Here is a 20,823-nt window from a genome sequence, read left to right as displayed (position 1 = left end):
GGCATCTATATCAACATTACTTACTTTTTCACATCTAAACAAACATAACCTCTCAAGCTCCTCTACATCTAAATCAGAATAACCTGCCTTCCGCTTTACGGATATATCAAAAAGGACATGCTAAATGTTGAAATAGCCTAAGTGACAAATTTAACTTGAAACACAAATAAAAAACGTGAAATAAACCAAAGCAATTTTCAACCCATTTCTCCAAGCCTAAACTTCACCAAAAAAGATGCGGTACTCTAAAACTGCTATCAATTTCATGAAATGCAATTCCAGAACTGCCAATTTAATGAAACGACCAGAAGTGCCGATGGAGATACAGCGAAATGCAATGCAGTGCAGCTATTCCCGATCTGTCACTCCAAAATTCATTTCATAGATGTATAAGATCATTCTAGCAAAAAGTTAAACCATCATGACGCCTATTAAAAATTAATCCTTCTCTACAGCTTTCTCTCTCTTCCTCTCTCCAAACCTTTAACATATTACGAACCTTGAAACTATTGATGAAATTCGCATGTTCTTCGCTATCTTCTGCTGCCATTTCCTATACGATAAAACAAATTTCCAAATGGATGCACTGGAATGCCAAGACTTAAAATTGCCCTCCAATGTCACCACAAAACCTCAAGTTTCATGAGTGATGAAGAGCCATCAATAGAGAATACTTAAGCTTTCCTGAAAAACAACCTATAAATATCAGCTGTACAAATAGTTTCGTGAGGAAATAAAAGTTAAACGAGGATAGTTTTGCCGATAACGGAATTAGTAATCGAGACAAAAAAAATCTTTGCAAGAATGGGCTCGTGATGGATCACAGATAAGGCGGTTTTGATACCAGAGCGTGGTACATGACATGATTCTCATTGATCACAAGCCTCGATTTGCTTGATTTTTCGAGACATCATATCGTTTCACTCGTCACATCGCGATGAAACCAAATAACCAAATACGACCGGAGAGATTGTATTCCGAAAAGGAACAAACATTATCCGATCCGTATCTGAGGGGAAGTGGGGATGAACAATCGATATACCCTAACAGCACATTAATCATGCAGATATCGTCGTTTCATGGTGACGTGTCAAACGTGACGTATCACGACAGCAAACTGAACTTCGTCCAAGAATGAAATTTTGATACATCGGGTTGGTATGAGGTCTAGCACGGCTAGATGAGGATGGGCTTAAGGTCTAGAACCTTGGCTCTTGCATCGTTGTTACTATCGTAATTGGTTAGTTGTCGTTTAAGGACGTACTTATTGCAGATTGTCGGAAGTTACGTGTAATCATGAGTGGAGGAGTTTATGGTGGTGGTAAGTTCACGTTTTTCTTTGTTATGGAGTAATATATGTATTAGTAATAGCTGCGTCGATGCAGCACTTAGTAATTTTTGTTTGGGACATATGTCAAAGGTCAGCTGGTCGAATCAGTTCCTGTATTGTTTATGCTTATTCAGATGAAGTTGGTGCTTTGGTTTTCGATCCGGGTTCACACACATTTCGGGTTGGCTTTGCTGGTGAAGAATTTCCGAAAGTAAGTTTTTCGTGAATTGAGTGAAGCAATATTAAATGATGCGCTACTTTCACTTCTAAGATTTGTTAATATAAGCGGGGTGATATTTCGATTAAGGAAGGAATCAGTAAAAACCAAAGTTTTAATGATTAATAGAGGTTAACGTCTTGGATTTCTGTGGAATATGATACTGGAGGTTTATAAGGCATTAAACTGAGTAACCGAAGCCTTTCGAAGTTAAGTCACGATAGGATAGTAAATATTAGGGATAATCTTGATAAATCATTTACTGTTATATTTTCGAAATAAGTTTCATTAATTGACATAATAAATTATGGATAGTTGCTTTAATCCCTAGCGTATTATGTCATTTTCACGGAGTAAACTATGTCATTTTTGTTAAGGTTAAAAGTTTTTTGTAGAAGTATAATTTTATATTATTTCGCAGGGTGACATACCAAGTCAAGTTGGTGTACGTGAAGTCCTGGATGAAATGGATGACACTGTGGACCAAAATGCTCAAAAAGCAAAAATGAAGGAATATTTTATTGGGCGGACATTCGTAAATGTTCCGCGACCAAGAACAGAGATTAAAAGTTACATGAAAGATTGCATGAGTATGTTCCCTTTTTTTTTTCTCATGCAATATCGTATTTTATTGCATGTTTTAGTTGATGATTGGGATATTTTCGAGCAATTGGTGGATTATTCATATAGTCGCGTTTTATTTTCCGAGAGCCAGTATCAGCCGGTATTATTTTCCGAAGCTGCAGTAAGTTCAGTTTCTCATCATTTTGGTATTTCCACATTATCAGATGTTACTTGTTGGTGTTTCTTTTTCACCAGTTGTATTGCGCTGTTGACAAATCTGTGACCCAAATTCCCTCTTAACCTGTAGCATTGCAGTGCTTTCCTGCAGATTAATTTTATGCTTTAACTAAGTTAATTTTAGTGGAATACAAAAGCAAATCGTGAGAAACTGACGGAATTGATGTTCGAAAAATATAACGTTCCCACGTTTTACGTTGTCAAGAATGCTGTTCTTTCGTGGTAAATTTGTGCTTCATACTTTAAATTCTATTTTTCTTTTTTTTGAATGGATGGAAAATATTCTTAACTGATGATGTTTGCTTCTTATTATAAGTGCGTTACTTCAGTTATGCAAATGGTCGAACAGCTGGATTAATTCTGGACAGTGGTGCTACACAAACGTCGGCTGTTCCCGTATTTGATGGATACTGCATAACACATGGTAATATTTTTTTATATGTAAATTTTTTTGATAGATCATCAAGTTTTTGTTGCTGAAGTATTCATCAAATTTGCATTTTGAATATAAAAATTGTCAGGTTCAAATCAGACAGTACTTGTTCGTCAAGTATGGATAAGTGGTTTTTGAAATTTCTTGTGTCGTTTAGGGAAAGAACAAATATATTTTCAGCAGTGGTAAAACAGCCGGTGGGTGGCGATATGATTGCAGAACAGTGCCGTTTGATGCTTGAAGAGCAAAAGATTGATCTGGTCCCTTCTTATAAAATTGCATCAAAGGTACCTTTTCTACAGATTGAATAGCACCTTGCGAATAAACATCCCACATGTCCTATCATTAGTATTTCAACTAATTTATTAATTAGATCATCGTTTTAGGAGGTGGTCAATGAAATGGAACCGCCTGTATGGACTGAGAAGAAGAATTTGCCTGAGGTTACGAAGAGCTATGAAACGTATATGGAAAAGGTTTGTAATTAATTGTTACTGGGATGGTGAATGGGTCAGTAATTTTCTCTTTAGGTCATTGAAATGAAATGAAGTTTGTCATTTTCCAGCAAATTCTTGAAGATCTTGCTGCTTCGGTATTACAGTGTTGCGATACTCCTATAGACGTTGAGTAAGTTTTCAATGAAGTTGATTTTTTTTTGATAAGTGAATAGTAGAATGATTCACCGATTAGTAGAATGACTTTTATTTATAAATCACTGTTCTTTGGATCCCAATTCATTTTTATGGTGCGCTATCACACTTTCACGATAGTTTTTTCAGAAGCATTGCATGTAAAGGTAGTTTAAGAGCTTATCGTAACCTTTTGGTCGAGTTTGCATTCATGTTTGACTCCAGAGCATCCGGCACACTTTGCTAGACTATGTACTTCAGGTTTGCGGAAAAGCTACCATCATCACCGTTTTGCTTTCCAAACGGGTATAGCAAAGAATTTCAAGCGGAAAGAATCAAAATTCCGGAGGGCTTGTTTGACACAACTTATTTGAAGGTGGACTTTCGCAAATATTATCTGATGACGCCTAAAATAGTAATGAAGTTTATCACTTTTCGATTCCTGCAGTCAGTTGTATGTGCTAGGTTGATTACAGTGAATGACAATGTTTTCAGTCAGTAAATACTTCCTCAACAATGTCAGTCTCGCAGATTGCTGCTACTGCTTGTGGAATGTGTGACATTGACATACGACCGGTTAGTTATTTGAAGAGCTTCAGGGGTAAAGGCGATTTTGAGATATATGGAGCATAGTTATATTCGTTCATATGTATAAAGTTACGCCAAAAAAAAATTTTTTTGCAGACAATGTACAGCGGTTTGATGGTGACTGGAGGTAACTCCTTGTTGATGGGATTTACTGAAAGGCTTAATCATGATCTCGCTCATAAGTGCCCACCGGTTGGTATATTGCAGCGTATTCTTATTATTTGCATACTTTTTTAATATGTATTATTTTAAAGTTTTTTAGACAATAAAATTACGAGTTTACGCAGCGCCAACACCAATGGAACGACGATTTGGATCATGGATTGGCGGGTCGATTTTAGCTTCTCTTGTAAGTTATTATTGTTCAGTCTATTATAAATGTGTCATCTTATTCCTTGTTAACAAAATATAACAAAAAATTAAGGGTGCCTTTCAACAAATGTGGATCAGCCGAGCAGAATATGATGACGAGGGAAAATCGATTGTTTCAAAAAAATGCGCATAAAATGAAAATGCTATGTCTTGTTGATCATAAGGTGATTGTGATATTGTTAATTGGCTAGGGAATTTCGCTTCAAGCTAGAATCGTTGTTTGTCTATCATTGAACTGCGGTTTCCTTGTAGGTCTGTCAGATGGAATTCTCTCTGGCGAATTTTGAAGTCATGCCTCACTGCTTGCTTTAACTTTTGTGTGGCTTTTCAGTTTGTTCAACAAGTCATTGATTATGAACGATCTCTTCTCTGTTGATTGACAATGTTATGGTTTAGTTTAAGCTTTAATTATACTCGTTTGTTTTCGCAGCATCTTGAATTCTATCATTGCAATGATATTGCACTCTGCGATTATTGTGGCTTGATTTTAGTTATCAGAATACCGTATACGAATTTTGAAGTTAGGAATTTGAGAAATTGTAAATTGAATTCAGAAATTCGTCCATTAATCTGCAATGAACAAGTTTGTATATACAATCCAGCCAACTGTTTTTCATCATTGCTTAGTAATGCTTGTTTTTCTTGCTTTAAGCATCGTCCGCAGAACAATAAGAAATGGTAAACTATTCAGATCTTCGCTTTTTTTCATCATTTCCCTTCCCAGATTATTTTCCCAAAAATTTGAAAAGTAAGGGCAGCTTGTAGAGTTCGAAATAATCTTCCTATCTTCTTGTGACACTTGAAAGGCTCAGACAGTTGACTGATCGAATTTTGAAAACTTGGTAATAAACATTGTGTATGAAGTTATAAATGAAGTTGTCATGCTATGGGTCCTTGAGTGTTTGAATAATTAAATGGTGGTCACTTTAATACAGCACATCAATACATTAAATGGAAGAAATGGAAAAGTAAAATTATTGGGAGTTTTCAATTCAAAGCAGGTGTTACAATGCAATAATAATGCGGGAGAAAGTTCTGGGGAAGGTTTTTATTCATTGCATTTATTCGCCACCAGATACCCTCGTCTCACCCGTTTCACCATCATATAAATATATACCGGTTTTGGGAACCCATGGTGGTCCTGATCCGGAACGTTTCCTGGAATAAAATTATGAAGAAACATTATTGAAGGTTTACCTAACAGTGCCAGTCCTAGGCAGGTTGTTGCACTATTCGAATGGAACCACGAGAATATACTTTTTGAGTTTTATTTAATTCAATTTTGCTTTGCAGAAACCTTTCCACTGTTCATTCTTCAGTTCTTGCGGGTAATGAAAGCAAATTCTTACCTTAAAACATTAATCTGTTAAATTGATTATTGCTTAGTTAAAATTTGAAAGTAGCAGCATTTACTGCGCAGATAAAGTTTGACAGAAGCAAATTGATAAATATGTATTATAGTAATGAGAAGAACACTTAAGGATGCTATCAGCTAATGGAGAAAATGTTATCACTAGTGGAACTAAAAAAAGAAAAAAAATGTGTAATTTATTTTGTCGTACTGTGTCACGTGTCACCTTAGACATTATGCTTAATCATGAAGGTATAATAACAATTAAGTAAAATAATAAAAGTAATAGATAATGAGCGATGAGTTATAAGGGAATTCGAATAACTGTAACATTTAATCATCAAAATTGAAAAAAAAAAAGTAAAAACAAATTAGAACAATCTGCAAATGCGTCTTAGTTTCGTTAACTTACGTTAAAGGTGAAGGTCATATCGTAAAATATCTATTCAACATAACCATTACAGATAAGGAAAATAAACAGATAAAATGACAAAATTTACCTGCAACAATCCCTATTAACTTTGCAATCATAAAGACATGCTAATAATAAAGCAAGTAGGACAAGAGCCATAAGACAGATTGGTAATAAATGATGAGTCATAGGAATCTCGAATAGTTCCTCTATCATACTTTTCTGAGTTACAGCAGGAGTTGTCGTAATCGTTGTCTTCTTCATCTCATCCAATAACATCTGCAGTTATGACATTTCTTTTTCTTTTTTGTTAAAAATAACGATGTTTAACATAATAAAACGTTTTATAAATTGTAAATATTTACATATTGTAAAAATGAAGCTAATAGTAAAATAAAAATTAAGCGAAATTTGTGAATTCTATCCCAAATTTTTACTCTAAATTTGAATTTCGATATTTCAAATAATAGTATTGGGTGGAAGAAATGAGTCATTCAAAAATTGCTATTGGTATTATTGATTTTTGATTTTGATAAGCTTATCGATGATCAAAAATCACAATAGAACTAATAGCAATTTTTCAGTGATTCATTCCTGAATTTAATATCAAGTGTCATATATGTTGAATATCCATTGAATAATGTAAAGTGGAGCAAAAACTCTAGTGGATTCTTTTATATTCAAACAGAAAACACAATGAGTTCTGTCGCATCGTTATCATTTCAATAATCAATAATCAGTTTAACTAAATGATGATGAATAGGAGTTGAGATTGATTGTCATACGCATTTGAAATGATTGGTTAAACTTGTCACATCGACAATTGTAAAACTTATTTGATATTTTTCTTCTTCCAAATAAAACGCTACACTTTGGTGATTAATCCAAACAACTAACAACCAATTTCTCGAATATGAATGTTTGTCTAAAATTGGGAGAGAGAAAAGTGTGTTCAGTGTTTATCAACAAATAGCAAGTAAACAAATAACAAGTAAATAAATTGACATTGCTGTCAAAGTGTCGCATTGTTAAAGTTTGCTAGCAAAATGGAATGACATTAGATGGGACGGTAATTCTTCAATCAGTTTGGTCCAACTAACAAATGATGTTTGTATCTTTTTAGAGCGGATGTAATTAATTCTAACGTATTAGTGTTTCTCATATCCATGTAATACATATACCCACCCACTCAATCGTAACTCATTTGTAGTAGTTGTCTTTCTATTAGTGAAATAGACTATGAAAGGTTTCATTAGCTGTCTTTAATTCTAATTAACACAACAGATTATAAATTAATTATAATTCAACATTAATGTACATTAATCAAATTGCATTCGTTTAATGGTTGATGCAACAAAAAAAATGTAATTTTGATATTTTAATAAGAAATAATTATAGCGTAATGATATGTAAATGAATGTATAAGTAATTCAGATATCTGGAAGAATAATAGGAAAAGTTGATTAGTGGATATTTGCCAACTTGTTGACATTCAGGAAGAACAGAAATCTAATAATGCAAATTCAACCTTTTTTTCCCCTTTCCCTCCTTCCTTTTCTTTCTTTCTTTCTCTCTCTCTCTCTTTTAATTCTGAATTGTGACTTGAAAAAAAGAAAATCTGATTCGAAAAAAAAAGTCATCTAACTTTACTTGAATATGTGAATTGCAAAACAATTCATGTTTTCGATCGTGCGAAAGAGATAATCCTACTTTCTACAAATCATCATATCGTCCACGAAATTCCCGCAATCACACCATTCATTCGTCTTGTATCGACTCAGAAATTTACATTTTCAATGTTTATTTGCCAAATTGAATATTGTCGATGGGTAGATTATAAGCTTTACTCGATCGATCGATCGATCGCTATTCACACTTGCGTATATATCGCTTACATCGATATTTATTTGAAATTTTGAAATGAGAATCTCTCTGATGGCAAGTTTCATTGTAGAATTTCAAATTTCAATTTAATTTTAAAATAAAACTAAAAAAAGAAAGAATTTTTTGTTTCACAATTATTATGATTCATAACGATCATTATAATTAAGTTAGCAGAAGAAAGGATGAGAAGAGAGACTATATCATCCATATTTATCAATAAAAATTATTTATTAAATATATGCTTATAATACAAACAGTTAACAAATGTAATTTAAGAGTAATGCATCCATTGAAGCATTTGATATTTTTCTTGATTTTATGAATTCTCATTTACACAGAGATTGCTATTATACTAAACTATAACTGTATTACAACTACCAAATAGTCAAACCTGTTTAACAATCTCATCACCAATCTATGCTCCATTGAATTATCATTCATTTCCCAACAATGAGCTTAAATTCAAATTAAAATACCCACACCATACACTAATAGTTATCATAAAAGTGCCAATAAGCAATTGGCATATCAAAAAAGTTCTTCCAGTTGAAAAAAAAAAAGGTGACATTATCCGCCTTTTCTAATTTCTGATCATATCTTATTGATAGCCTATCAATATCAAAAAATTAGAAGAATTAATTTAATCAATAGGAGTTTGGGAAGGAACATATAATGGTAACAATTTGACCTAATGATAACTTCCTGAAACGATGTAATGGAAATGTAACATTAACAATATCACATTTGTATATGACTGAATGTCTTGACTATTAATTTCCAGATGAATTAACACATGTAACTTCAAAATGTTACACGTAAATAAATTTCAATGAATAAAATTGAGATTTTAAAAATTAAGAAAATCATTTCAATTCTTTAAATTTGAAACCATATAGAAGTTTGCGGATGATTTCCACAAAATTTTTAGACTTTCTAATTTTATTAGAAAATTATTTTCAGAAATCAAATTCTTTTGGTGTTTATGATTGGTAGGGGGAAATTTAACGAGGCCTGACAAAAAAATTTGATAATGCTAAAGATGGGCATGACTTTGAAGAATAATTTCTAAAAAACATTATCATCACTATAATACATAATATGCAAATAAACAAGCTTGTCAAGTATACAGTAGAAATCATTCGTTTCAAGATGATCATCACAAATAGTTATGAAAATTTTCGATTTGTTTACAAAATGACTTAAATTTTTGAAATTCATTGTATACAAAAGGGAATGAAATATCAAATGTATATGCTTTAAAATTAAATATCGATTTCTCTCTTTCATCAAATTCTTTCTACAGTTTTAAGTTTCCGTTAGAGAATAGCAGTGAACAATAACTGAAGGTTTATACTTTAAATTGCACACACATATACGTATATTATTACTTCACCGATAATATTATTCCATCCAGCCTTTCCTTACTTCAATGAAAATTACAAAAATAATGACAAATGTTTAAAGCAATGTTTCTTTTTTCGTTATTTTTCAAAAATATATTTATAAAAGAATTCATAAAAAGAAAATAGTTCCTCAAAAATCTGTCAACTAATTTTAACGATTACTGCTTCCATTTCTGTGCAGTTAATCAGTATATCTTACTTGTTTCATGAAATCCAAAATGAGAGCCTCTCTTCAGAAGTTGATATAAATATGATTACAAGAGATTCCTTGATATGCTAGCTTACCATGCAACTTAATTCTGTTCTTTCTCGAACTGATCGTTTTCGAAACATGTCTGAACCCTGTGGCATTAAAACTTTTTTTCTTTTTTTTTTTTTTTATAATAATTCATCAGTGAAATTTCTTGGAATGGCGAGCAAAAGCAATTTTGAGTCCAAGAATGTTCAAAGAGATAGTTGAGAGATTGACTGATATGTAAATTGAAAAAAAAAAAAAAAACTACTCATGAGGATGGATATATGTGATAAAATGGATATGACAAAAGGAACAGAAAAGAAACAAGTAGGAAGCTAGAAAACTGTGCCTTGCGCACTAGTGATATATCAAGAGGCATCATTTAAACGTAACCAGTTTTCCGTTCGTTAACACACAACAAGAAAATGAGCCGACCAAAATCATCTATCAACCCTTTACCAACCATTGCAATTGTTGAAAAATGTAACCACTCAACGATTAGAGCTAACCATGAAAATGTGAAAATGCATTGATATATTTGAATGAGATACCAATCCTATCTATTCTGAATATTAGCGATAGTTTTAAGGTCGCAAAAGTATCACAATAAATACAAAATAATTGTAAACATCTATGAAATATAAACAAAAACAACCGTTATAACAAAACCTTCGCCGAAAGCATATCTTGTTCATAAAGCACAACCAGCAAGTTATATGAATGAAATAAAAAAAATTACGTTTACTGTACGTTTACGCCCAGCGGTCTGTTACAACATTTAAAAACAAAGATCGCGTGTCTACGAAAAATGTGGAAAGGACATGCATTACTTCATTAAATAAAAATTAAAGAAGGCAAAAACCTGAGAAGTGGAAAACCAGAAATTAGAACTTTGAAATTTTTAGCTCTTTTAGTCTATAAGAATGGAATAAAGACTAAGATGATCATGTTTTTCCTTTGTTGAAAAAAAAGTCTACGTCTAAAGTCTAAGAAATCTAAATCTTGATCCATGTTTTACAGATTGTTTCAAAGACTTTTGCAGACTTAATTTTTTATTTGGAAGTAACAAATTCGTGATATCCGAATATTCACAGTGATCTCGGCAGACGAAGTTAGCTTCTGATATTAAGATTAATTAAGCATAAAATGATCCTGTAAGTTCCCGTACTAATAATATTACTGTTTCGAATATTTGTGCTTTTCGCATCCTCAACAGCACCAACCATAAGAACTCTGATTGTGACCAATTTTTACCCGAATATCCTTTCCTGTTCTGTTAATGAGAGTAGCACTGTCTACCTTACATTACAGAGACAATGAGATCACATCAAAGACCCAACAACTTTGCCCGTCTTTCGCGATATATCTTCAACCAACGTTCTTCACGTACAGCAGGATCTTCGGAAAACTGAAAGAAAGCTGTTCAAATTAATGACTAAATTTGCTATAATAATTGAATTAACAAAAGCATCCAGAGACAGAAATGATCGAGAAAGAAATGGTTGACTCCAAAAAGACATATTACAGCATTACACTTGAAACCGAATACCGGAAGCAATCTGAAAAACAATCTTTTTCTACAATTAAAAGAAATTTACTCGTGCATTGGCAAGAGGTGTTTCCTTATCGACTTCAACATCTGTGACTGTCTCCCTTTTCTCGTCACTGTATCCTTTCTCGGCATCTCGCCATTTTGGTCCAAACATTGCTTTGTCATGTTCATCTTCCTTCTTCGTTACCATTGCTATACGATCTGTTGCATCCTGAACAAAATTGAAATGATTTGAAGAATTAATCAATAATTTTTTCGGCTGCATAACATGGATTATTTACGAATACCGTAGTCACTGGATCAACTAAAGCTAATGTTGATGTATGTGAGCCTCCTTCTTAGATAAATGAATCATATATATATAAAAGTAATACGCTTCAATGATATGTAGAAATATTACCAGTTTAAGAGAATTATATAAAAAGATGTACAGATGTTTCCGTTCTACCTTTTGAAATTTTTAACTCGCTACTCGCTGCTCCATTTTACTCATTAAGCATATGGCCTTCTATGTCCTGGCCTAGGACAGATTAAAGGTAGTTGGACGGAAAGTTCCGAGTATTACCTATTACCTCTTATGATGCTACTTTGGGATTATACCAATTCCTTTGCCATTTGTAAAAAACAAATACATACATATAAATATAAAAGTGAAATGATTCGATAAAAAAAGAATGAAAATCTATGATAAATGATAGCATTTAAACGTCACTTCCTCAAAAAGATTTGAAAAGTCCATTGTGTATAAAGAATTTACATAAAACTCAATATTTAAATGAACCTCTTTTCTAAGTCGTCCACCAGCTCCACCAGAAGAAGAAATAAATGTTGACTGATGAAAACCTTCCTCTTCGATACGTTCAATATCACGATGTCGTGCTACCGTCTCCGTAACTGTAAGATCCATAGTTAAATGTGATTCATTTAACAGACCTCTAGCTTCCACGACATCATCCATTTTCGCTTGTGCAGATTCAAGAGCCGAACGCATTCGCGATTTCATCAGTTCTATCTCCTTAAAATATAATAATGAAAGCGTTTTTTAACTCAAGAAATCCGATATTTTAGTGTTCAGAATTTCAGCAATTATTTGCCATATTTGTGGGTCCTATAACAATTCCTTTTAGAAGAACTCCCAACAGCTCTCTTTTTCATTTTTTTGTAACAACTATTCGCTAGTTTATGGTCAAAATCACCTTCATAGTATCCTTCATTTTTTCCTGGCTACTTCTCCCCCTTTGTTTTGAATGCCCATGCCTCGTGCTCCGTTTATCATGCTTCTCCCTGTAAAAATTACTGCAAATTTTCAACTGAATCCAAATCCACTAAATTTAATGGATTAGTCGATATCATACTGCAGTAAATAAGTTTGTTGAAAGCTCAACAATTCACCACCATATCTAGTCAGTTGAACCCATCGTAAATAAATAACACAACCAACCTTCCAATTTTTTCACTGCTTCTACTCTTGCTTCGATCTCGACTACGCCAAAGATAACTTTGACTTCTTTCTCGACTACGCCGCCTGCCACTTCCTCGACTACGCCGCCTGCCACCACTACTTCCATGTCTTCCATGGCTCCCGCTTCTATTACTACGTCGATCACCACTTCTACTCCTGCTGTAACGTCGATCCTGACTTTTGCTCCTACTATAACGCCGACCCCGGCTTATGCTCCTGCTACTACGTCGACCTCTACTCCTGCTCCTGCTACTACGTCGACCTCTACTCCTGCTCCTGCTACTACGTCGACCTCTACTCCTGCTCCTGCTACTACGTCGATCCCGACTTCTGCTTCGCGTTCGCCTCCCATAACTGCCACTATCGCTACTCCTTGAGGACAGCTGTCGACTCCTTTCATGCTTTTTCAATCTGCTCATATTTCCAGTCCTCCTGTAAATCACTAATCACATCTACATGAAACACATTTTATCTACATTTGTAATCCATAATGGCAAGTCTTTCATGTATAATTTCGTTAGCAGTTTTCCCGAAATTTGCCTCATAAATTGCTCTCCTCACATACCACACCAGATGTTTCAGATCGATGCCCACATTAGAAGCCACAGATTTCTCGATCGCAAAATGTCTCTGACGAAAAGTACTTGTCATCAGGCTAATATCAGATTTAAGTAACACAGGCACCTGTATCCCATTCAACAGTAGAACCACTTCTTTTCAACATCATGATATTCACCTCCGACCTTATGGTACCACCACACCCCTGCCAGTTTTTCTAGTTTTCTATATGCAACAATAAGTTTTGGCTGTTGCATCGGTCCGAAGCAACTTTGCGATTTTCCACTTAGTTTCTCTAATAACAATAAACTTGAGAAATCGGAAGATAACGAAGTGTAGCGTGTATGTAGGAATTTCCGTGCCGCACTGAATGTAACCTTGAATATCATCAACCTCTCCCTTTCCGCATGATAACTGATGTCGGCACTGTTTTCAATCAGAATGACTTCTCGACGCTTATCTCTAAGTAGAATTTCCGAAAATTTTAAGGAATCCCTCATTAATAATACCCACTTTGCACTTTTTATTGGCCACAGTTAGCACCCAGAACTTTTCGTGAGGGATGGATTCTATGATTTACTATCTCTCGGAGCATCGTTCCCTAATGTTGGTAACATCATCATTGTTGGTAAATACACCAAAGAAATCTCGAAGCTCTTCTTCCCCTTCCCGTTCACATACTATATCTGAGATAATCCGCTGACCATTATCAGCACTGATGTTTATTTCCTTTTCTCCTTTCTAGTTTAATCATATTATTACAGCGTATCCATCAAAGATATTGTAACCTTCGTAAACCTTTCTCATCAGAAAAAACCTTTCTCATCAGAAAGCTTTAAATTCATCTTGTTCAAGCAATGCCAAGCATCTCTTCCCTAAATCAAAGCTATTTTTCAATGTCACATTTATTTCAGTGATCCGCCACGGACAATACTCTGAGAGACTGTTCAAATGCTTTCAGTTATTGCTGATAAAATTTGTTGTTAATTGAATTGTAAAGGTTAATTCTTTTCTCAACACAATATCGAGTCGCTTCAACCGTAATAATCGAGAATTGTCAATCTTAATCAACTTTTTGTGCAGTAGACTTCTTCTGATGGCTTTCTGCTTACAAAAATAAGTTATATTGCTTCGATAAATTCATCACGTTCATCCAAGTTTTGGCTCAAGAAGAAATGTCCCACTGACCCCGAATCAGTGTTCTTATCGAGAATCATACTCCGAACTGTCACTAGTTTTTGTTAATAATTAAAGCTTGCAAAATAGAATAGTCTTAGTCCCAATCTGTGCCTCATCTAAATATAGATAGCGATTACGTGAAAGCTTCCTCATACGTGATTTTTCCGGTCTCTGTCCTCCACAATTCAACACCAGCACAGTTAATTCATCCAACACGGGGAATAAATCTATATTCGAGTGACAGCTCCCTGTCACAGAACTCCAGCAAAATACTCCCACTCTTCAACTGTTATCAGCTTATCTGTGATGTTATCTGTGTCACATCTTCCCTCTCAAGTCAGCACTAGTTTATGTTGACAGAGAATATATTCGTCCTTGTAAGTACAGTGCCTCTGATCCCATCTTACCACTGCAGTAAACATTCTATGGTCTTCTAACTTTCTTCGCCCACTATTCAATCCGCCTCTAACTTCTACAACACATCAGGCATCAACCACCTTCGAAACAAGGTTGACAGCTCTTCTCGAGTATAAACTCGAGTCTTGAGTATATATTTCTCGAGTATAAACGGAGTTTGTGGTTACTAACCGGGAATTATATACGAGTTCCTAGTTTCTACGACTTGCGTGGGAGTATCCACTGTATACTTGCCCATGCCGATTGTGGCAACTTCAAGATATGTATATCGCAGCCTTAATAACCGTAGATAAAAAGAACAGTCCTTAAATTGGATCCACCTGAGTGATGCTACTATACTTTACAGTTAGCCATTGCAATAGTTTGTGGTAAGTGACCAGACAGAAACAATCAGAAACTTACGAAAATCATAAGGATTAATCATAACGTTAACATTTCGTAAAATATCAAATTTGTGATTTCTAAGGGATTTGATTGATAAACGAAAACCAAGAATACTTAGTCTGTTTGGAGATTCCCACAAATTTCGAACTTGCACATTATATCCATCAAGAATACATGCGACAATTTTTTGAAATCAGGAAAACTGTACCATGTATCAGGACTTTAAATGGAGATACCATGAATCTAAATGAAATAAGTATGAAAACAGAAAATCGTGACTAGTGTCACGTGAAAGGCCTGAAAACAGAGGTCAGAAAAACAACCACTCAACTCGTTCCTATATTTCCTACCACACGTTACCGCTCCATTTCCATACATGAACAAGATTACCATTATTGCAAAATTCACCATCCTGCCTCAAAAATGTGTCAGATAATTGATTTAAAAAAATGTGTTAAATAATTTGAAACGATAAAGTTCGGCAGTTTTAACCTGAACATCACCTCCTACATATAAATCATTTGATAAACATCTACTTCATATACATAATTAAAGGTAGAGAGAAGCTTGGAAACTGAAAACCGGAGATCTACAAACACGGTTTGCAAACGCAAGTGCGCTTTTGATACCTTAGCACAAACTGCAAATGTTACCAAATCAAAAAAATGTGTGAGGAAAAAATGAACAAAAGTGAAAAATAACAATAAAGCCATGCCAACACTACGATAATAGTGTTATCGAAAAATTGATAGTAAAAAATAAGAATTTTGATAGGGCCAGGAAGAGGGCTTAAAAACTTTATAAAATCTTTCCTTTAAACTTTATAATCTCAATTCTAAACTGGACAGAAATACTGCATCACGACCACAAAACCCTTATTTTAGCTTCTAAATTCCTGGAGTAAATTTAAAAAGACAACAATTTGTAATTACTAATTAAATTATAGAACATTTACAAAATATGGAAGAATTCATTGGAATACAATGTACGACGCATTTCTTATCGTGAATGCAACTCACAGAGTAACACGAAAAGCGAATTCTAAATTTTTTCTTAAAAAATAAATACAAAAATAGACCAGTAATACTGAATACATATGTCCATAAGAAGGATTCCTTAGTTCTTCTGCGTTCGAAATCGTCTTCTAACTGATACAAACGTGTCGACAAACGTCCTAGCTGTCGTCTCATTAATTTCAATTCACGCACAGGATTTTCTTCTACCGCCAATGATGACGAAAGTTCCTTAAGAAGTTACAACATTACATGATGACTTTAAATAGAAATTAGATATCACAAGCCAGTAGATCCTTCTCTTGAATTTAATTTACATATGGCTGAAGTAATTTTAGGGAAAAACAATAAGAAAAATAATCTATTCTTAATGATATGACGTTACATAAAATATAACAAATTTTACGCAAAAGTGTAATGTGTATAAACATACGGATTTGAAAAGCAAACAAGGACGCACTTGTAAAGGAGGCGAATCTTTAGGAGAAGGCCTATCGCCAGCAATTTCTGGGTATGACGCTTTATCGAGTGTCAATACGCCCGGTGGACTGGCCAGCTCCTACAATGACACGTTTAATGTTTCATCCTAAGAAATGAATTCTACTCACTGTCACAAAACTATTCAAATTTTTCGACGACAGAAGTCGAGACATAACAATGATTGGATGGCTACCCAATATAACAGAATACTCCCCTCTGAAAAGTCAAGTATAACCATGCATGCTGATGCTACTAACAATACGAGGTTTAAAATCACTGCATAAACAACGACCAGATTTCATGAATCGAGAACCTTCTCACAACACTCATTATACGACATGTTTGCACCTGTTTTAAATATTTAACATATAACTGAAAAGTAATAACATTGATCTCACATAATGCAATAGTCAACGACAGTACTTACTTTTAATCCAAGGAAAAATTCAGTATAAAGATCGGGACTTACAGCAGTTGGATAGTGAACAGCCATACGGTCAAGCATTACTTCGGACGGTGGAGCACGGTCAGCACGTGTTTCATCACCTCCGGCAACAAGAATCCTTTCTGGTACATTCATCTGATAAGCATACTTATCAGCCGCATTGATAAGACGTTGTCTTGTATATTCCTGACCAGCGCCTCCCGCAATTGTAATATGTTGCGGTACATGCATTTCGTTCGATACTGCAATAATCACTGTAATCAAAACTTCCCAAACTACATTGTAATACAATCGTAATGAACAAGATGATATACACTTAGTATGGTAAGTCCAACATGAACCTTTCCCCGCAGGTTAACTGACCCCCACACGCTAACTGATACATATGACCTTCAGCCTATAGTCCAAGTAAACCATAGCTCACAAATATTGGATAAACAATTTGCTAAAGTCAACGAGTGAAAACTAAAGCATCCCCTACAGGCAAAATTGGAAAATATGTGTAAGGCAAAAGTGGAAAGAGAAAAGTAACTTAATAAATTCTTACAGAAATCAATTACGGAGAGATCTACTGTAATTTGAGAGAGAACAAACAAAATGCTCTGGTATTTGAAGGTAAAAGAAACGTGGTTTACGAAGAGGGAGCAGAGATTGAAAAAATTCACGAGGGATGGTAGAATATGCGGAAAAAGAAGTTCAAACATCGGAAGAGAGCTACGAACAAAAAAAAAAAGTAATCGAGCAAATCATGAGAATCTGAACTATTGATTCCTCGCTACACTTGATCACTGTAATGTCCGTCTTTCTTGGGACACTACAGTGGTCGAATGTAGTGGGAAACCTATATCTATAATGTAGAACGTGGGCAAATGTTCTACTTTGTAATGGCGTCCAGAATTCAATTACTACAACCTATTATTGTTTATGCAGATGTGTGTTTATGTAACTATGAGAGGTACGTGAGCGGCCTGTTTGTTGGGTTGCAAGTAGCAATGTGAACAGTTGACAATAAGGGAAATTTTAGGCTTGTAAACGTGCGGAAATGGAAATGAATCCTTCATAAACAATTAACTAATCCAAACCTGCAGATTAGCCAATAATGAAACAAAGCATTTTATTACACTTTTATTACTTTCCGATTATGTTTGCTTCCAAACTCGCATATGAATTTTTGGAGCATCGATTGCTCGATTTATAGAGCATAGAATCGTATTTGAAATATAGATCAAGAGATGATAAGGGAGAAGGTCGCAAGAAACCCAAATAGATATACCTATCAAATAACTGATAAGGGCCTCATTAAATATTGCCTATCTTTTCACAGTGTATCGTAACTGAAATGGTACCTGTCGAAGTGGAGGGAAGTGTCGTGTATGTATGTGTGTGTGTGTGTGTGTGTGTCGGTGTGTGCGCGTGTCTGTGGGTGTGTGTGTTGTGTGTGGATGTGAGTGTGAGTGTGAGCGTGGGTGTGTATGTCCTTCATATGGTTTCTCGCTCACATAAATCCTGAATGTCTGTACTGAATCACAGGATGAAATGACTACGAACCGAGAATATTACTTCGTTATTGTCGGACATAATGATCAGCTGATATTCGAAATGGAATTTCCAGTGGTTGATGCTAAGAAGCGACCCGATTCGGATACACGTCACCTGAATCAATTTATCGCACACGCTGCTTTGGATATTATCGATGAACAAATGCTCACTAATCCTCAGATGTATCTAAAGGTATACAATACTTATTGCTATATATCTGGAGGTACTTGCCTGTCTGAGAGTACGTGCATTCAATAGCTGAAGATATTTCCTACAGAAACTAGAATAATAGAATTTTAAAAAAGGAGAAAATTAAGATTTGAATTTGAGGCTTGATGAATATATGCTGTTAGCAGTGAATGTTCTTCGGGATATATTGACATAGTTCAAGATGCGATTAAAAAGTGCTCTATGTAATTCAGAGATATGTAGCCACTTGATTAATCCATACTTCATCCCTATTTAGTTAAAAGGTAGAATTTTAAGATGTAGCTTAATTGTAATCGGAAACCTTTTTTGTGATAGGAACTTTTTTTTGGTGATTCCGCTTTTCTGGAATCCTGTTGTTTCCAATTTCATTTAAGTTTTGACAGATCGTAATGAAAATTCGTTGAATATCCTATCTGGGTAATAGACATCAATGTATTTCAAACAGCATTGACTTGAAGAAATTCCAAACCACATAAACCAGTAATTAATAATACGGTTTTGTTTTGATTGCAGGTTGTGGATAAGTTTAATGAATGGTATGTTTCTGCTTTTGTCACTGCGAGTCGTATAAGATTTGTTATGTTGCATTCCCAGAAGAATGAAGATGGAATAAAGCAATTCTTCCAAGTTTGTTTTCCATCTACTCCAACGATGTTTAAGGTGGTGCTTGTAGAGTAGTGGTTCCAACCGGTGATCTGAGGTCATTGGTGATACATGACATTAAAATTTATATCGCGAATCGACGCGATGAAACATAGAAAAAAAAACGTGGGAGACAGGCGAGGGATGTTTTTTTTTTCCTCAAGCTGCGCGCTGATTCGTTTGTGGGCGGTAGAGGTTTATTTGGCTTGTAATACTATTGGTTGCTAGCGAAGTCCCTTTGTGATGTCAGCCCATTGTTAGCTTATATCTTCCTTTTCGCTTTGATGTTTTTATTCATGGAATTTTATCTCCTGTCTGATCGATTCTTCTATTTCTCTTTACCTTTCACTCTTTATTACCTGTCCTATGGTACTATAATAATTTTATTTTTGACGGGATTTTAAGTTCGATAATCTGACAGCCTGAAGAAGAAACTCCTCAAGACGCGGTTTTTTTTCCTCAAAAAAAAAGGAACTCGAGCTTAGTGGTATTAAGATTTGCGTTGTCGGAAAAAACATTAGTCTCGTCGTTTGAGATATCAGTATTAAAAGCGAAATCAAGAAAACCACACACAATAACAGAAACATTAGTGGAACTTGTATGATGAAGGCTGTCGAAGTTTCAGAGGGAAAGCTAAGCAAAGAATGCAAGAAATACTCTGTCGAACAATACGATCAAAAGCTCGAATTGAGCTAATATCAAATGAAATTGAGAGCAAACTTGTTTCGAAAATTAAGAATCCATGTTTCGCTTTATATGATGAGTCGATAGAGGTTCCTAATTGCAGTCAGTTGCTCGTTTTGTCCACTTTTCAGACGCCGACAACATCATTAAAGAGGAATTATTGATTTTGCGTGGCTGGAAACAACGTCAGAAGGTATCGACGTTATGAATATGATAGCGGAATAGTTTAAGAAACGTAACATTATGTGGGAGAAGCTCGCCGATTTCTGTATGGATGGCGTCCCAACTGTGTTAGGATCACGCTCGGCTTGGTAACATTGATAAAACGGAAAATTCTGCGACGAAAAATTCAACTCCTCCTATCATATATCGTTAGGCGTTAGTTTTCAAGACTCTCTCTAAATGCCTTGTTAATATAATGGGAATAAGTTAGTTGGTTGGCCATAAAAGTGGTCAGTTGTCAAAAACAATGGCTTAAATACATATAAGATGGACGAAACCTTTCTTTTTTTAAAAAAAAACTGCGTTGAAATGGATTTCTATCACAAGACTCTTCTTTTCCATACCAAATTTCGTTGATGGTCGAAAGGCGATATGGAAAGG

The 20,823-nt window shown here is 34.7% G+C and overlaps 7 protein-coding genes across 7 annotated transcripts in view; 3 read left to right on the top strand and 4 right to left on the bottom strand.

The window, feature by feature from the left end:
- LOAG_12054 (UBX domain-containing protein) overlaps positions 1-690 on the bottom strand; it is a 5,882-nt gene extending 5,192 nt beyond the window's left edge. Inside the window, exon 1 of the mRNA XM_020448470.1 lies at positions 500-690. Coding sequence (XP_020301389.1) covers positions 500-550 — 51 coding nt within the window. The 5' untranslated portion in view covers positions 551-690. The remainder of the gene's footprint in view (positions 1-499) is intronic.
- Positions 691-1,169: 479 nt separating this feature from the next.
- LOAG_02121 (actin) lies at positions 1,170-5,096 on the top strand. Its single transcript, XM_003137659.2, has 14 exons — positions 1,170-1,321; positions 1,465-1,541; positions 1,969-2,137; positions 2,192-2,292; positions 2,473-2,570; positions 2,678-2,772; positions 2,962-3,068; positions 3,168-3,257; positions 3,347-3,408; positions 3,672-3,786; positions 3,906-3,986; positions 4,095-4,190; positions 4,261-4,347; positions 4,423-5,096. Exons 1-14 carry the CDS (start codon positions 1,297-1,299, stop codon positions 4,501-4,503), a joined length of 1,284 nt encoding a protein of 427 aa, XP_003137707.1. The 5' UTR covers positions 1,170-1,296; the 3' UTR covers positions 4,504-5,096.
- A 190-nt stretch (positions 5,097-5,286) lies between these two features.
- On the bottom strand, positions 5,287-6,414 carry LOAG_02120 (hypothetical protein; the record flags this gene model as incomplete). Its single annotated transcript, XM_003137658.2, has 2 exons — positions 5,287-5,528; positions 6,222-6,414. Coding segments are annotated over 2 exons (290 nt in total), but the record flags the coding sequence as incomplete, so codon positions are not given.
- Positions 6,415-10,908: 4,494 nt separating this feature from the next.
- On the bottom strand, positions 10,909-13,441 carry LOAG_02119 (hypothetical protein). The gene is made up of 6 exons (XM_020445937.1): positions 13,354-13,441; positions 12,649-13,101; positions 12,404-12,491; positions 11,989-12,222; positions 11,254-11,418; positions 10,909-11,063 (listed from the first exon to the last, which is right to left on the bottom strand). The coding sequence occupies exons 1-6, from the start codon at positions 13,362-13,364 to the stop codon at positions 10,983-10,985; spliced, it is 1,032 nt and encodes a 343-aa protein (XP_020303662.1). The 5' UTR covers positions 13,365-13,441; the 3' UTR covers positions 10,909-10,982.
- Positions 13,442-16,142: 2,701 nt separating this feature from the next.
- On the bottom strand, positions 16,143-17,393 carry LOAG_02118 (hypothetical protein; the record flags this gene model as incomplete). Its single annotated transcript, XM_003137656.2, has 3 exons — positions 17,170-17,393; positions 16,681-16,779; positions 16,143-16,451 (listed from the first exon to the last, which is right to left on the bottom strand). Exons 1-3 carry the CDS (start codon positions 17,374-17,376, stop codon positions 16,143-16,145), a joined length of 615 nt encoding a protein of 204 aa, XP_003137704.1. The 5' UTR covers positions 17,377-17,393.
- A 1,288-nt stretch (positions 17,394-18,681) lies between these two features.
- Positions 18,682-19,572, top strand: LOAG_02117 (SEDL-1 protein; the record flags this gene model as incomplete). The annotated part of the gene is made up of 2 exons (XM_003137655.1): positions 18,682-18,876; positions 19,408-19,572. The coding sequence occupies 2 exons, from the start codon at positions 18,682-18,684 to the stop codon at positions 19,570-19,572; spliced, it is 360 nt and encodes a 119-aa protein (XP_003137703.1).
- Positions 19,573-20,180: 608 nt separating this feature from the next.
- LOAG_02116 (hypothetical protein) lies at positions 20,181-20,428 on the top strand (the record flags this gene model as incomplete). The annotated part of the gene is made up of 2 exons (XM_003137654.1): positions 20,181-20,322; positions 20,352-20,428. 2 exons carry the CDS (start codon positions 20,181-20,183, stop codon positions 20,426-20,428), a joined length of 219 nt encoding a protein of 72 aa, XP_003137702.1.
- Between the last annotated feature and the right edge of the window lie 395 nt (positions 20,429-20,823).

This window comes from Loa loa (assembly GCF_000183805.2).
Source record: "Loa loa unplaced genomic scaffold supercont3.2, whole genome shotgun sequence".
Classification (NCBI taxonomy): domain Eukaryota; kingdom Metazoa; phylum Nematoda; class Chromadorea; order Rhabditida; family Onchocercidae; genus Loa; species Loa loa.
This window is presented reverse-complemented; position numbering and strand designations above follow the sequence as displayed.

Coding starts and splice junctions, on each gene's coding strand:
- LOAG_02121 (XM_003137659.2), top strand. CDS start 1,297: ATGAGTGGAGGAGTTTATGGTGGTG. Junction 3,787..3,905: donor TTGACACAACTTATTTGAAG/GTGGACTTTCGC, acceptor CAATGTTTTCAG/TCAGTAAATACTTCCTCAAC. Junction 4,348..4,422: donor GGTCGATTTTAGCTTCTCTT/GTAAGTTATTAT, acceptor CAAAAAATTAAG/GGTGCCTTTCAACAAATGTG.
- LOAG_02119 (XM_020445937.1), bottom strand. Junction 12,492..12,648: donor AGCAGTGAAAAAATTGGAAG/GTTGGTTGTGTT, acceptor TAATTTTTACAG/GGAGAAGCATGATAAACGGA. Junction 11,064..11,253: donor CACCTCTTGCCAATGCACGA/GTAAATTTCTTT, acceptor GCTTTCTTTCAG/TTTTCCGAAGATCCTGCTGT.